The sequence below is a fragment of the Calypte anna genome, chromosome 3 (genome assembly GCF_003957555.1).
Source record: "Calypte anna isolate BGI_N300 chromosome 3, bCalAnn1_v1.p, whole genome shotgun sequence".
Lineage (NCBI taxonomy): Eukaryota > Metazoa > Chordata > Aves > Apodiformes > Trochilidae > Calypte > Calypte anna.
Window position 1 is genome coordinate 43,374,561 of NC_044246.1, and position 16,832 is coordinate 43,391,392.

Consider the following 16,832-nt stretch of genomic DNA (forward strand, 5'->3'; position numbering starts at 1 on the left):
AATGATGGGTTAACCCACACAAACTCAGTGTTTTTTGCTTTCTGTTCAGTGACTTCCAGGCTGCTTGTGTGAAATTATTACAGTTGCATAGGCTGAGGTGTATGTTACCTTCCAGTTTGTTCTTGTATCACACCTTGCTGGTTTGCATTAGAATAATATTTAAATATCACATACTACTTTGTGTTGCTTGGCTTGAGCCTGATCATATCCCCCTTCCAAGTCATTAATTCTAGTAGGGAATTTTGCTGAATACAGTTAATAGCATTCATGTTTCTCTGTCCAGCAGTTGAAGTTTGTGTGTTCTCAGCTTTTGGTCAACATCTCATCCGTAAGACAAAGAACCAGAGATCTGGGACATCAATCCTTACGATTCTGATCATGGTTCTGGGATTTTCCTGGTGGACAGCAAAGGAAATTGGGAAGGAAATTGGATAGGAAAAGTTTTAGAAGTAGCTTTTGTATGTTATATTTTTTTGACTTATACTTAAATAGCTTGTCTTTTTGAAGAAAAAGACTATAACACAGACTTTGACAATCATCTTATTCTTGACTTTGAACATCAAGACTATCTAATCATGACACCAGAATCAGAGCATGGGTTGCTAAACAACAGAGAATGTTGCAAGTTTGATTTACACTTCTCAGATTTGAGAATGCAATAATTCTGACATTACTGCTCCACTGGAAAATATATATTCTAACCCTAAAAAGCAGTTAAAATGAAAATACAAGTTTGATTAAGTAAGAACAAACAAGATCTACTTAGACTTCAATTTCTCGTGTTTGGAAGTGAGAGAAATATTTCTTTTAATTTAACGTTTGCCATTCATGTAAGGAAACACATTCCTATTCAAGAAGATCTGGTTTTCTTCCCTCAAAAATTACTTAAGAAAATCCCCATATATTGTATAGAGTAAGTAAAGACTATTTATCTTTGATTTTTTGGTTTTTTTCTTTTTTTACACTGAAATAAGATGTTTGTAGCACACCTAATTAAGCTAAAGATACTTTTTCTGTAATGCAGAAATTTCTGGCCTTATAGTGTAGGCTGATTTTATGTACAATTAAACATAGGTAGCATTTGTGTTGTTTGGGTTGAAGATAAGTTGTATAATACTGAAGACTTCAGTGTAGAATAATAAAATTCTATGTCTTTACTGCAGGGATTATCTGTAATGTTTTGGGTTTTTTAAAGTATTGAATCAAATTGCAAAAAAGTGATTTATTAAATGGTTGAAAATATGTGAAGTGTTTCCAGATCAGTATGTAATTTAGTTTTTTCATTGTAACTCAAATACTTGTAATAGCTAGCAATAACCACGTCTTACACTAGTACATGCTACCTCTGGTGAACAATGTAGAATGAAGAAATTATTAAAAACTTAAAAGAACATGCCTAGAGTTATGAAAGGTGCAGAAATAATATTTTGAGGGTATTTGGCCTGAATTGTTGCCCAACTTGTCAAAATTTAAAGATAAGATTAAATATGTTTACAAAAAGTAAATTATTTCACTTACAGTTGAGCTTCTAGGGTGTTAGGGAGGGGTTGGCCTCATCAAATGTGGTTATGTTGCACTGAATATGCTTCGCTCCCTTAAAGCTTTTGACTAACCTTTGGCAGTATCAGTCATTATTATGAGGGAGCAAAGCACATACCTAAATGAAGTTAATTTTTCTTTTATGATGATATCTACGTATCTGTCAGAATCTTCAGTTCTTGCTGGGATTGTCTAAACTTTGATCTTCTGCTCTGGCTTAATTGCTATGCAAGGATTAATGGTTCAAAGGATATGCATACTCAGCATGCTGTGACCTTTGTCAACCATATTAAAGGAGTGTGAGGAGTAGGAGTGAATAAGAGTTTTTAAATCATCTAATGATGCTTTTTGCAGCATGTGAAAGTCTCTAAAGAAATGTCTGGAAATAGCTTTTCATGGCATCTTGTGTAAGTCATGTAAGACTCCTGTAATCCAAAGGAAAAATTTATACATTAATGCATTTTTTTAAATCCTTTTATAGTACTCTATGGAACAGCCTGAATTCAGATCTTCCTTTGTTTTTCTCCAATTATGTACTTAGTGAACACAAAAAAATATGGCTGTAACACAGAGTAGGAGGGATACAGCATGGCAGTTTATAAAGCTCCACTGGATGGGAGCTTAAACATATCAATAATGTGCTCTTTGTCTGAATTCTGTGTTGCAGCTCAGTAGAGGTGTGTGTATATATAAAGATACCTGTGTATCTCAGGGTATTAAAGATCACTGTCCTGAGGTGTTTAAATGATTAATAAATCCAGCCACTTTCAACCTCAAAACACCACTTTACTGGATTGACATGCTTTAATTATATTCATTAGCAGTGAATAGTTTTCTTAATTGTTATCACTGCAAACACAATAATAGGTCTTCAACATGTATACCCTAAATTAGCTTTTGCTATAGGGTACCAGAGGGCTGATGCTGTGTAAGTAGTGCTAGAAGTCAGAGTGATCAGACCTGAGAGTATCTTGATGGGGAAGCCATCATCAAAATGGGCTCATTTCTTATCTTTCTTTCCTCTCTTGCCTTCATTGCTCCTTATCCTCCCCCCAAAGGAAGGGGATGGTTGCTTATGCTCTTGATTTAATTCATCATACTTTTGGGACCAAGTCTTGCTCCAATTTTGCCAGGAATCTTTCTTGTTTATTGTGCACTGTTACTCCATCAGACATATCTCCTGCTTCTTCTGCAGGGTTATTTTGCTTTCACCAGCTGTCTTTCCTGCCTGCTTTGTATCTTCAATTCTCATCTTCCTGGCTGTACTACTACTGCTTTCCTGTAGCCTGCTCATGCAACTAAACCACAGATCTCAACTTACCCATTGGTAGTTGCTTACTATGTGTATATTTATGCTCTGTGAAAAGATGCTTATTACTGGTTATTCTGTTGATAGTGTTACGATTCTACAGAATCTTTGTATGCCATCTGGATTTGTGCTATGGTAGTGGGCCTATGTCTGGGCTCAAGGCAAGCAAATGCAAATTCTGTCTACTTCAACTTTATGGGTAGCATGCCACTGCTTTAAAATCTGGTCCTATCTTTTAACTAGAGTTGCAGTTAATGTACTTCTCATCTTGGAGGCTCCATGTATTTGAAGTAACATTCTCATTCTAGATATTATTACTGCAGTGTGCAACTGCAAATAGGGCAGGAAAATCTTTTTAGATTGAATTCGGTTCTTTTAAGTTTGGTTTTTGTCCTTTTCCAAAGTATATTCTAAACTGTATTGCTTTTTGAAGATTCTGGTCTCCTTAAGTTATATCTTAAGTTTTAAACCAGTGAATTTTTGTAACTTACTTGCATTTTCCTTTACAGTGGAATTTCTGTGGAGCCATACAACAGAGAGTATGTGTGTAGGATATATGTCAGCACAGGATGGCAAAGCTAAGGTAAGCCATAAGAAATAAAGTATTTACAACAGTAGATTGTAACACAGTAAAATAAGTGCAGAAACCAAGGAGAATATGAAATAATGAAATATGCAAGAAATGTCTTTAAGAGAATGGAAAAAGTAATAGGTGTACAAGTAGTTAAATGTATCTATTGATTGGGCATTTCTAATTCCTTTTTTTTTTTTTTTGGTTGCAGCAGTTAACAAACCTACATGCAGCAATTAATAAACCCATGATAAAATATCCATTCTGTCAAGAAAAGGTGCCCTAAACACATGTCCATTCCATCTGTAATTTTACCTGTATTGGAATAACTTTATCTAGTGTTGATTCATTTATACTGGCTCTTTAGGGTGGTACTGTATTTTCTGTATGTCTCCTTCAGATAATGCAATTGTACCATGAGGGGAGAAGGGAGAGGTTATATAACAAACTTCAGGCTAGTTCCTAGAATAGTTAAATAATTTAGTTATAGTTAATAATAGTTAAATAATTTGGTTATTAAAACCCATGTTTTAGTTTCTTAGGACATAATTTTTATATATTTCAATGAGAGAAATAATATGTTAAAATTGAGTTTAACAATGGAAGCTGGAAAAGTCTTTAACATCAAGTTCATGGAGTAGGACTTAACTATGAGGATGAACCACCTGTTCTTAGGAATCCAGCATTAAAGGGAGAGAAAGGTAGGTATTGTGAAGTAGGAACAAGAGCATTTAGGAGAGGTGTTTGGACAATGAGAGTGAACATGAGAAAAGCTGCAAGCAGAGCCAGAATCATAATTTCTGTGGACATTTATACATGGATAAGCCATAAAAACTCAAGACAGAGTGAGCAATCAGAACTAGTTAAAGGAAGTGACAAAAGTGGGGGAAAGAGACAGAATAAGAAAACTTGTGATATGGTTAAATATAAGGGGGAAGAGGGTGTTTACTGGACTACTTGCACATATTAGAGGAGAAGATGACAGCCAACAGGTCTGTACCAGTAGATAAGAGCAAGGAAGACACACAATTGGAAGGGCTAATAATAAAGAATCACAGAATCACAGAATTGGCTGGGTTGGAAGGGACCTCAGAGATCATCGAGTCCAACCCTTGAACCACCGTTGTGGTTGCTAGACTATGGCACTGAGTGCCACATCCAGTCTCTTTTTAAATATCTCCAGGGACGGAGAATCCACTACTTTCCTGGACAGCCCATTCCAATGCCTGATCACCCTCTTCATAAAGAAATTCTTTCTAATATCTAACCTAAACTTCCCCTGGCACAACTTAAGACCATGCCCTCTTGTCTTGTTGAAAGTCGTTTGGCAAAAGAGACCAACCCCCACCTGGCTACAACCTCCTTTCAGGGAGTTGTAGAGAGTGATGAGGTCTCCCCTGAGCCTCCTCTTCTTCAGGCTGAACAGCCCCAGCTCCCTCAGCCTCTCCTCGTAGGGTCTGTGCTCGAGTCCCTTCACCAGCCTGGTTGCCCTCCTTTGGACCCGCTCCAGGACCTTGATATCTTTCCTAAACTGAGGGGCCCAGAACTGGACACAGTACTCGAGGTGTGGCCTCACCAGGGCTGAGTACAGGGGCAGAATCACTTCCTTGGACCTGCTGGCGATGCTGTTCCTGATCCAGGCCAGGATGCCGTTGGCCTTCTTGGCCACCTGGGCACACTGCTGGCTCATGTTCAGCTTTCTGTCAATCCAGACTCCCAGGTCCCTTTCTGCCTGACTGCTCTCACCCACTCTGTGCCCAGCCTGGAGCTCCCCATGGGGTTGTTGTGGCCAAAGTGCAGGACCCGGCACTTGGCCGTGTTGAACCTCATCCCGTTGGAATCAGCCCAACTCTCCAGTCTGTCCAGGTCCCTCTGCAGAGCCCTTCTGCCTTCCAGCTGATCCACACTCCCCCCCAGCTTAGTGTCATCTGCGAATTTGCTGATGAAGGCTGGAAAAGGAAAGCATTTGAGGACCTGGATATGTTATACTCTCCAGAAATAATGGCTGCTTATGTATCTGCTGAAGAGGAAAGTTTTGTCATCAGCAATGGAGTCCCTTCCCCTTCCCCTTCCCTCCCCTTCCCCCTTTCCCCTTCCCCTTCCCCTTTCCCCTTCCCCTTCCCCTTCCCCTTCCCCTCCCTTCCCCTTCCCTTCCCCTTCCCCCTTCCCCTTCCCCTTCCCTCCCTTCCCCTCTCCCTCTCCCTCTCCCTCTCCCTCTCCCTCTCCCTCTCCCTCTCCCTCTCCCTCTCCCTCTCCCTCTCCCTCTCCCTCTCCCTCTCCCTCTCCTTTTCCTTTCCTTATTTCATTTGAGAGATAAATGCAAACAAGGATGTGGGCAAGATAATAAATGACCACAAAAAAAGGAAATTTATTTCCATTATTTTAACAGCAACAATGGTGTAACATGGTGGTTGAAGCACTGGGAGTGAATGAGTTCATCCTCAAGGAGTAAAATATATGTTAAAAAAAAGGACAAGAATGCCCCAGACAGAGGAGGAAGATAAAAAACAGCTGGTGAATAAAGCAGAGGTGTTGGTGAAGTACACACTTTCATGACTTACGTAGAGTTCATTCCAGTTAATTATCCATGGAACAGAGTGTGGTTTTACTTATTTTCTTAATATTTATTTCACATTTATTGGAAAAGAAATCCAAGTGCAAATGAAAAGTTTGGACTGAGTGAAACTAAAGCAAGCTCAGCTGCAGATGTTCTAGTGTTCACTAGTTAGCTTTAAAAGCATTGTGTTCAAAGTGAAAGAAGGCAGATTATTAGAATATATGATGTTAAATTATTCCAGTGTGCACACCTGCTTTTGGCTTACACTGCGAGGCTCAAAATATTGTTTCTTCCTGTTAGTGTCTGTCTAATTAATAAATAAACGCTAAATATTAAATTTTCCTGGTAATGATTACTGGCATGACAGTGCCATGCCTGGAGATGTTTTCCTACTCACAGTTGCAACATTTAACATCTGGTGTGCATTGTTTTCATATTGCTGGTAAATTCTCCAGCTGGTAATCTTGATTGTGCTGACAGACACAGCTGCTCTTCTTGGTTCACTTTTAAATTATGTTTTTGACCTTCATTGAAGAGTTAATCCCCCTCCCTTTCTTCCTTCTTTGAGTCTGTGGCCACAAATGCTTTCCAGAGAAAAACCGCAAATGCTTTTGCTGCTGACTTCTATTGATCAAAAAAGTCTTCTGTCATAAAAGCTGGAATTTTATTCTGCTACAACTCAGTTATAGATGGAAAACTGGGCTTGAAATAGAACACAATGTATTGCAAGTAAAAAAACCCCAAAATCCCTTTTCTTTAATACAGTAACTGGTTTTGTACAATTAATTTTGAGTTCTTGCCATGAAAGAATAATGGTATAAGAATTCGTAAAAGTATAAAATATCACTTGTTTATGAGTAGCATGGCAAAATGATCAGGCAGCAGCTTGTAAGGAAACATCTTGCTTTCCTGTTTTTGGGGGTGGTAAAGACTTTCAGTTTTTTTCTTTCATCAGTCTAGAACTTGAGAGATTTTCACTGTGGCTCATTTTGGGCTGGTTCAATATAATGACCATGAAAACGTTTTTATAGCAAGACTTCTAGAAAGTGAGGTTTTTTAGTCTCTATTGTTATGAATTAGACTTGCATTAGAATTGTAATTATATAAAGCAGTACATAGTAAGGAAAAAAGGAATCCTGCTTTATAATCTTAGTGTGATTCTTTGTGCACTGGTGGTTAATACGTTTCATACTGGGATCTAGCTCCTGAACCTCACATAAAGGTTGTGGTGGTAGAGATCGCCTTTCTTTCGAGGCACTTAGACACTTGCAAGCCAGGTACCAGCTCACCTGCAGATACTGGTGAGCTTGGGAACTGGGAGCATACTCAACCAATTACTCAGCATCTCCCTAAAAGAACAGAGGGTCAGAAAAGTGAGTTTGGAGACTTGAAGTGGTTTGTACATCCTGACCTGCCAGTGCTTCTGGGTGTTAACTCTGTGAGCACTCGAAGAACTGATTTGGAGCTATCCTTGCAAGGGGAATTTACTTCCTGTGACTTGGGAAAGACTGGGTTCTCCAGCTGACCACTAACCTCCAAGCTAGGCTGACGGAACACTGACTTGCCAGCCTAAATGTATAAAATGGCCGAGCCTGAAGGAGCTGTGGAACTGCTTTGCACTGTGACTAATTGTTTGATTTAAAGCATACTTTATGGAAAGGTGTCCAGTCATTCTTTGGAAAACCAGTTGCCTGGAAAAGTCAGTTTCCTGTTGAATGTTGGTTTAAAATGTTTGGTTGAAAGTTACTTTAAAAATCCTGTGAAGGCTTGCCAGATGAACTGAGTTCACACTGTATTGCTGACACAGTCATCTCTGGTGTAATGCCCTAGTATTTGCCCTTAGAGCTCTCTCACCACTCCTTCACCACTGATAGCACTGCCAATGTCATCTCCACTGCCTACATAGTGGGCATCTCATTGACTTCCCTGTGATTTTTGTGCACTTGAACCCTTACATCCCTGCTGCAAACAGCTGATGAAGGCATATCCTTGCTAGTTCAACTGCAGTCTTTGTTTCTTGTCATCTCTCTTGACATGAGCCGTTTAATACCACTTGATGCCAGTGTTGTCACATATTGGATGTGTAAGGGAACAAACAGCTTTTTTATCTGAACAGCTTTGTATCATCTATGTACTTCCTGGAAATAACCTGTGACACCTGTTCCTACAATTTATCTAGGGTGGTGCCTACGAGCCTCAGCTATGATGATCTTAAGGAGCTGATACTTTCTCTTTTAGAAGCTGCCAATCCCAAACTTCATTTCTGAGGCAATACCACAACAGACTGTTTCAGCATTAAGCCAGGTCTTTGGTGAGATGAATGGACTTCCCGAGTTCTCCTGAAGCAAGTTCCTGCATTGCCATCTATATGATGGTAGAATTGTCACATAATATAGCACTCAACTATTTCTAGCTGTTAGTGAGGCTGTTAGAATAGATGAGACTGCTGTGGAAATTTCTGGCTGCTGCCATCAGATTAGATAGAAAATGTTAGTCTGTGGACTTACCCAGAGCCTTCTCTACCAATAGCTGCTGCATCAACAAAGGTTAAGACTTCTAGATTGAAGAACTGGGAGATAAAACCTCTTCGTGAAGAGAGAAGGCATATTTTTAGAACTTGTTATTCTATGACACTTGGATTAGTTGATGAGGATTCAAGATCTTTGATAAGCACTTATGTTAGATATTGGATGTTGTAATCAGATTTGTTCATCTTTATTAGCACTGTAAAATTTAGCAAAATTACTTCCCTCTCTGAAATGATGATACATATGACAAACTGAATGTAATGATTGTTGCTGGTTGTCTGATGATTTGCTTCTGTGTTTTACTTTGTGAGTAAAGGGTCTATAAAAAAACCTTTGTCAAGAGAATGGCAGTGCTCATTTGGTGAAGAAATGCATCCTGGAAGAATCTTAATTCTAATTTGAAAATTAGTGGAAAAATTTACTGAGCCTGTTTAGTTAACAGAAATACTAAGTCAAATAACTCAGTCATTCATTTCAGACTACAGAGACTGTCTTTTAACTTCATGAAACAGGAAAAGTGTATGTCACTGTTAACCTTTTTTTTAATTATTATTTGTTTAATCTGCACCCTTGTCTGAAGACCGGGGAATCAGTCAGAAATTTTCACTTGAAAAGAACTTTGTGCATCCAGTTCTCTCATAAAAAGAAGGTATTTATATTTCTTGTAAATAGCCTGCAGTGCTAAGATACCAGTTAAAATATTTGTCTCATAGACCTTTATGGTAATCATGGGCTCTGATATGGGAAGATAAGTTCAATTTTTTGCATTGGGGTCTTGTTTAAAGCCAGAAGTTCTGGGACTCTCTTCATATTTGGCTGACATATCTTAGAATGGAGCAGAGAAGATGGTATTGTGTATTCAGGCATGCAAATATAAATGCAATAACTTGACATGTACCTGCAACTCAGAATGGTAAAAATCACATTTTAAGATATTTAAGATATTAAGGCATTATTTTAGAATATCTTTACAAAAGTGTGGGATGCTGCTGAATGGTTGGTACATGGCTTTAGGCTGTCTAAATACATCTCCGAATGATTTAGAGAGAAAAAAATGCCTTAGTTTTCAACTTTTAAAAAACTTGATCTTTTCTGTCTAATGCATTCTATTAATGGTTTTGAATACATAATAGTGCATAGTAACATCCTTAACCCATAGAATGAATTTGAGCTTGGAAAGCTGTTAGCTCCCAAAGCAACCTCTATGTAGAATCAGTATTTTCAGTGTGTGAGTGAGGGCCAGAAGCATGGCATTGGTCTGTCTGTCTGTCTGTCTTCTGCCCATGGAGGCAAACATTCTGAGCCCTCTCCCTTTTTTTATCCCCTCTTTTTTTTTTCTCTTTCTTTTTTCTTTTTTTTTTTTTTTTTTTTTTAATTTTTAAGATTTCACCAGAGAAGTGGCACATGGGATATTCTGACAACAGGAGTTTCCAGTATCTTGTGGGGCACCTTCTCCTGTCATGTACCACGTGTACATTCAAACTGTGTTGGAGGACAGTTTCCCAGGAGCCAGAGCAGCAGAAGATGGCTATTGCTGTCAAAATGGGTTATTACTGCCTGGGGAATAAATTGAGAATATGTGGCCAGATGGTTTTCATGGTGGAAGCATGTAACCTGCTAGAAAGCATGCGGACCTCCAAGTGTTTCTGAATTTCTAAAGAAGACCTGGGTTCGTTGATGCTTTTCTTTAAGGAGAAAGGTGGTAGAGAGGAATTTCATTACGTGTATGGTGTCCTTCGTCTTGCATTATATTTAATCTCAAAAGGGTAGTAAATGGAAAAAGTTGGTTTTAGAAATTATTCTGTCCAAAGTACATCCTGACCATGTAATGAGAAAGCTAAACACATGAAGTATTCCCTAGATTTGCTTAAGAACTGGATGTACTGCCATTTGGTAGTTGTACTCGGTCCTCTTGGCAGCATTTGATTGACTTCAGATTTCTCGTGCAGCACTCTGTCTTTTGGCTTAAACTTTATATTATTTTTATATTGTATTTATACTTCTAATGAAAAAAATCGAGCTGTTGTGAAAAACTAACACTTATGAATAACAAGAGGATATTAGCTCTTTAAAGCCTAAAACAAAAATGTTTGATATTAGTTGGCCTCAAGGTTTTTTCAGAATCTTTGTCTATGAGACATGAAGTAACGTAAGTCTTGGCACAGTTTGTACTATTTTGTTTGGGTTTTTTTTTAAAAGGTACATTAGAAGTATGTAACTTCAAAAATCAAATGTTCAGTATGAAAAGATGAAACTATATATTGTCCCTTTAGCAGTTAACACTTATTCCAGAGCAGGAAAGCCTATTAATTTTGGGCTTGAGAGGTAGAGGAAACTTTCCAGCGTGTATCACAAGGCACTGGGAGACACAAATGTTCCATGGACAGTGTCTGCAGCACTGGGACTGGGGAACTCAGTTGCTACATGGTTTTGGCTTGGTTAGAATGGAAAGAGGGAAATGTGTGTTTGGATAGCAAGTTTGCAGAGGGAGAATCAGTGCCTAAAGGCTGATGAGCTTGTTTGTGCTTTATGTGGAGGGGTGGGAAGTAAAATCAAGTACTTCATCTAGGATTTACTTTTTTTCTTTTTGACCCGTGAGAATGAGGTTCCTCCTTTAAGCTGCAGTCAAAGATCTGTGGTGGCCAACTAGTGTCCTAACTGTTGGCACTTCTGCCCCTGCTAGGCTGTCAGCAGTGCCATTTTTCTCTAGGAAAGAAAATCAAATCAGAATATTCTCAGGGACAGTAAAATTTCTGTTTATGAAGCTGAAGATACGGATAGCCCCATCATTCTTAATATACCTTTCCTTAGCACATGGATTCCTCAAAGAGGTGCTTCTGTGAAGCTTAATGAAGGATTAATTCAGGAAAACTTTCTTTTCCTGTTTTTGTGCTCCCAGGCAGAATTTCCCCTATATATGGGTTCATTCAACTTGTAAAGCTGATGGACTATAAAATTCAATTAGAAGCTTTCCAATGTTGTTCTTTTTTGTTTGCTTTTTATTTTTATGCTTTTAAAATCTAAACCTAGTCCACTATACAATCTGGACTCAATGTGAAATATGATGTAGGGATGCAAAAACCTAGCATACTGTATAAATAAGTTGTGTGGTTGCACTTAAAACTATTAAATGTTCTCTCAACCTTTTTTTTTCTTTTGATTGTTTGTTTTTTTACTAGCGTTACTTCTTATGGATTAGAACAAGTGAGATATAATTGTGAAAACTGTAGAGGACTTGTGAGTTTATCTGAAAGTGTCTTGATGTGGCAATGTTATCCTTTCGTATTACTTATTAAATAACACATTTTAAACACTAATCCTAGATCTGTTTTATTTTTGTTCTGTGTAATGCAGCTACTAGCAAAAGTAAGAAGTAGTCAGTGTAAAACAGCATAGGTATTTGCTCTGTCATACAAAGTATGCAATGAACAGGATGCAGGTAAAGGCTTTAAAGAAAGGTTTTGTTATATGTGGCTTGGGTGTTTCTGTGAGTGGAAATGTACAAGTGCTGGTGTATAGTAGTTTCAGGTCTTCTGCATGGGAAGCATGTTTTCATTTTTGTAGGAAATGTATTCTTGTGTATGATAGGTATTCCGGACAGCTATCTAAGCATAGCTTCGTGATAATATATTGATAGATATTGACTATATGCTTATTCCCTCTTATATTTTCCTTTCCTTGCTCAGCAGTTTACTAGGATATTATGCTTCTCTTAACTTTTTAAAATAATGAGGTCTATAAATTTCATGTGAGTTCAATGAAGCTTCACGTTTTGATCCTGCATTTATATAAGGATATATTAGGTATTTAACTTTGGGTTGTGGGATAAGACAAGCCTTTGCAAAAGGCTAATTCATAACTTGGGTCAGAAAACTATTTTACACAAATCAGGTCTGTTGTAGTTATACTGAAAAAAGTTGATTACAAGATTGATGATAGTCATGACAGTGCTAATATTTCTTCTGTTTCAGTAACAAGCTTCCTCTCTTACACCTGTTGCCATTCTCTTTGGCCCTCTGTGTCTTTTATTGTATTGCTTCCATGTTCTTTTGGTAATTCTGAGTGATCGCTGTATAAGTGATCTCATTTATAAAAGGTGTCTGCCTTATGGTGGACTGCTGGTTTGCTTTGATTGCAGTATACCACTAAGCAGTTCATGGCACTCTTTCACTGAAGAAATTTGCTACTATGCCCACTGAAAAGTGCTGATTTTATACTGTTATATTATCACACTTTTTCTCTAGAAATGTTTGCAGATCTGGAAAAATGTCTTGAATCTGTCAGTCATAACAAAAAAAATAGTTTCTTCCATTTCTTTTTTTTTTTTTTTTCCTTTAAACTTATGAAATAACATCTCCAAAAATGGTCAGTTACATTTTGGGGGAAACTGTAACAGATTTGAAAGGAATCTTTTCTTCTTGAAGTGGTAAATTGGGGTCATAACCAAAATTGTTTTGAAAGTAGAAAGATGTTCATGTATCAAGCAGGAAGGCCAGAGATCAAAGTTTTAGCAGTAAAATGAGAACTTGTAAATGTTTTTAATTATATCTTATTTATCTTATTCTGTAATTTAACTGAAAACAAGACCACCTAAGAGCAGACACCAGGATACCCTTATCAAGAAAGGAATTAAAAGAAGCTGCCTTTGAGTTATAAAATGTCTCTTCAATGCAATGAATTGTGGTTACTATCTCAAATCTCTTTCTGATAGTTAGTGCAAGTTATTCTTACTGAGCTTTCACATCCATACTTTTGTCACAACCCATTGTCTTATGACAACTTATGTATTTTGCAGCACTTATATCTTTTAAATGCAATTGTTTGCTTACAAAAACTTAAATATGTATTTGGCTGCACTTACAAGAAGCTGGAATTTATAAATGTCAGTAACTTCTGTGTTGTGAGCTTTAAGTCATAGTAGAAATAATTTCTCCATCCGAATGTAAAACTTTTTTAAGTGTTATATTGTCTGAGCATTAATGAATCACCTGATGAAATATATAACTCATGAGGGGAATGGAGGACAGTGCTCTTGCTTAGGTGGGAGAGATGGCTGGAACATAGCTTGAGCTTGCAAGTCCTGCCATTGCTACTTTCTGCCTCAAGCCTTTGGAAATGCTGCTACCAGCCCTATTGAATTTGAGAGTTACACTGAGGCTCTTTCCTTATGTTTTACCAGAGCTCTGAAAGTGGGAAACAGTGAAGTTTCTAGAAATGTGCCTCTGACTCCTAGTTTTTCTGTTTAAATGCTGGTTTAGCCACCTGGCTCTATATGAAGGCAATCTATGTGTCTGTCCATGGCTCTTCCTCTAGCTCAAAGCCAACAATGTGGATGCAAACATAAGCAGGCTTCACAGTATAAAAACATGCAAGAAGGTGGGAAAATTCATAAGTCAAAGTATCTTTTTACAAGCGAATGCTTTTGTTCATCAGTAGTAAAATTCACCTCAAAATGATATTTAACAGATTTCTAGTGTCACTGTGTTACAATAGAGTTATAAGCTGAAGTTTTATCTACACACACAAACACACATGGCTGCTTTCTGGCTTTCACTTTATGGCTGAAATGCTACAAAGCTATGTCAAAGGCTTACTTTTTAAATTTCACCATGGAAAAAATGTCTGTTGACAGAAACAAAATTGCTCTTTGGGTCCATTTATTTGACAGTTGGCAACATGCGTGTTAGAGAAAGTATTTGGGTTTTTCAGGTAGATGAGGAGGCATTTTATGCAGTGAAATTTCTTATTTGCATCCAGATCACTGCAGTTGCCTTATGCTGTGAAGTGTAAATTTAGCTCTTACAAATACTTTATTTTGTTTAAAGTTTATGTAAGGTATATTTCTTGATGCAGTTCTAAAGTTTTTGAACCTTCCTAAGAAATAGACTTACAAACCATGGAATACCAGAGCTCTTTTTACTTTGTCCTTGTGCTAGATATCTTTTTCTTGTATTTTCAGTGAACTGGGTCATCCTGTTTACCTTTTCCACACATCTGTCATGGTCCTTCCCTTCATGTGTTAAACATTAACACAAACAAAATAAAGAATCCCACTTGTCTGCAGCTTTTCAAGTTGCTTTGTAGTTTGCCCTCAGACTTCAGTGATGGAACAGCTTAATTGTTCAGTACTTACAAGCTTGCTTTGTGTCCTGTGTAATTTTTCCTCTCTTCTCACTTGATATTACTCCCTTGATTTTTCCACAGACTCACATTTCAAGACTCCCTCCTGGAGCTGTGGCAGGACAGTCTGTGGCAATAGAAGGAGGAGTTTGCCGGCTGGAGAGTCCAGAAAGCTGAACAGCTGATTCCTCACTTTGTTGCAAAGAATGTGAATGATTTTTTTGTACAAAAGGGTTTTTTTTGTTTGTTTTAACAGATGTTGGAAATTCTGCTCTTGTTTTATACTCCGTATTGCAACCACGTGCACCATAACTTGAGACAAGTGCTGCTGTAGTTTATGTTCTCACTCTGTGAATAAGGGTGTGTGCATGTTCATTTTTTCCTTAATAAAATAGGAACTCTTCCTAGTTGTGCAAAGATTATATATGATTAGTTATTTTGTTTTAATTCTTTAATGTTTGAAAAATAACTGAAAGTTAAAACGGCAATTTAATTGAAAGATATGGTCACAATTGTCATTCATGTTCTAAATTTCAAAGTAGCAGGCCTTTGAAGTGGCTATATAATTATGCAAAAATTATTATGGTTTCTAAGTTTCTCAGTGGTTTAAGGAAATCCAGAGGTGGTTTGAACGTGGGTTGTTTTTTTCCTCCTCAATAAGGAGGAACTTTTTGTCAAAGAATGGTTTCAGTGAAACAAACTAGAGCAAAATTAAGGCTAGAATTGTTTTTAAATAGTCTTATAGGTCATATCTCTGTTCCCAAACTAAGATGTTGATAGCATCAAGCTGTATGTATTACAAAAAACTATATGAAGATAATGTATTGTAATGCAGTCTTTATGTATAATGAAATATTACAATGTAAATAAGAAAAAAAAGTTTATGGAAAGATTCAATATTATTCTTCGCTTCTGTTCAAATATATTTTTGAGAGGTACAGAAATTGAACATATTACTGGATGCGAAGTGCAATGTGTATTAAATGGATGTTGGGAGGTCTGATACTAGCTTTCTTATTGATAAAGCAACTTCCTAAAGTCCAGCCATAGCATGGGTATTTATATAACTGTGTGTTAATATGTATGTACTGTGCATAAATTTACTGTAATTCTTTTTATACCTTCAACAAAACTGCATTATAAAACAATATAATTCTTGTCTGCCTTGTGAAGCATTGGCAGCTGAACTGGTTTTTGTCACCAGTTCTAGTATGTTGATCAGATTGCTCGAGTCCTAAAAACCAGTTCTGACATACAATCTTCCATTCAATTCTTTTTTCTTCACAGCACTGGCAGCAATAGAAGACTTTTGTAATTAATTCATGTCCTGTTAAGTATGCCAAAGAGAAACTAAAATAGTACATCTTTTTCCCTGGTGGATATTTGATAATTCTGTTTTCAGAAATAGTGGATGAATAGATACTCAGACTGTATTCGCTTAATCGGGCATTGTACTTGCCTGTTTTGTAATGTTGTGCCTGCCTATAACAGACATACTTGACTGATTACATGGTTACATTGATTGTAGTATCAATCTTTCATGGATAAAAATCTTAATAAAATTTTTTAAATAGCCTTGAGTTAATGAGCACTCCTATACTACCGCATACATTGAGATACTAGTATTGTTTTGTGTTTTTTTCAGTCATGATATCAGTGTAGTCCTATAGTTGAAGGTATTTCTATACAATTCTGTAAATAGTGTGAAACAGGTTTTCCGGGTTGCAGGAACAAAAACTGGGAGACATTTCTTTGAAATAGTTTATGCTATCAGATTGAATTCACAGCTGGTATACTCATGATCTGGTGAAAGGAAGCTTTACTTTCCTGTACTGTTTTACGTGAGCTGAGGCCTTGGCAGCTCAGACTCCAATACTTCAGAAATATTACAGCAAAGAAGCTCTGTTATCAGAGCTCTTAAAATTGCTCTGACATGAAGCATTGCATGATTGTGTGGGTGCTTCACTATGTAGTGGGTAAAATAATTGACGACCATGTGTATAGATTTGTGTGTTGTCACATTTAGCTTTTCCAAAAACAATGTCTTTTTTAAAGTAACAGTGTTAGCCTGCTTTCATTCTGAAAGTACTTTTCAGTGCTGACTTCATAGAAATTTGAGCAAAAATTCACTCTTTCATGGAATAAGCTTGACAGAATGGCTTGTAAAATGTATAAATTGCTAAACTGTTTCTTCCCTGTATTTGCTTC

The 16,832-nt window shown here is 37.2% G+C and overlaps 1 protein-coding gene across 1 annotated transcript in view; it reads left to right on the forward strand.

Annotated features, from left to right (window-relative positions):
• TASP1 (taspase 1) overlaps positions 1-16,237 on the forward strand; it is an 85,714-nt gene extending 69,477 nt beyond the window's left edge. The window contains exons 13-14 of the mRNA XM_030448558.1: positions 3,358-3,431; positions 14,709-16,237. Coding sequence (XP_030304418.1) covers positions 3,358-3,431; positions 14,709-14,801 — 167 coding nt within the window. The 3' untranslated portion in view covers positions 14,802-16,237. The remainder of the gene's footprint in view (positions 1-3,357; positions 3,432-14,708) is intronic.
• The last annotated feature ends 595 nt before the right edge of the window (positions 16,238-16,832 follow it).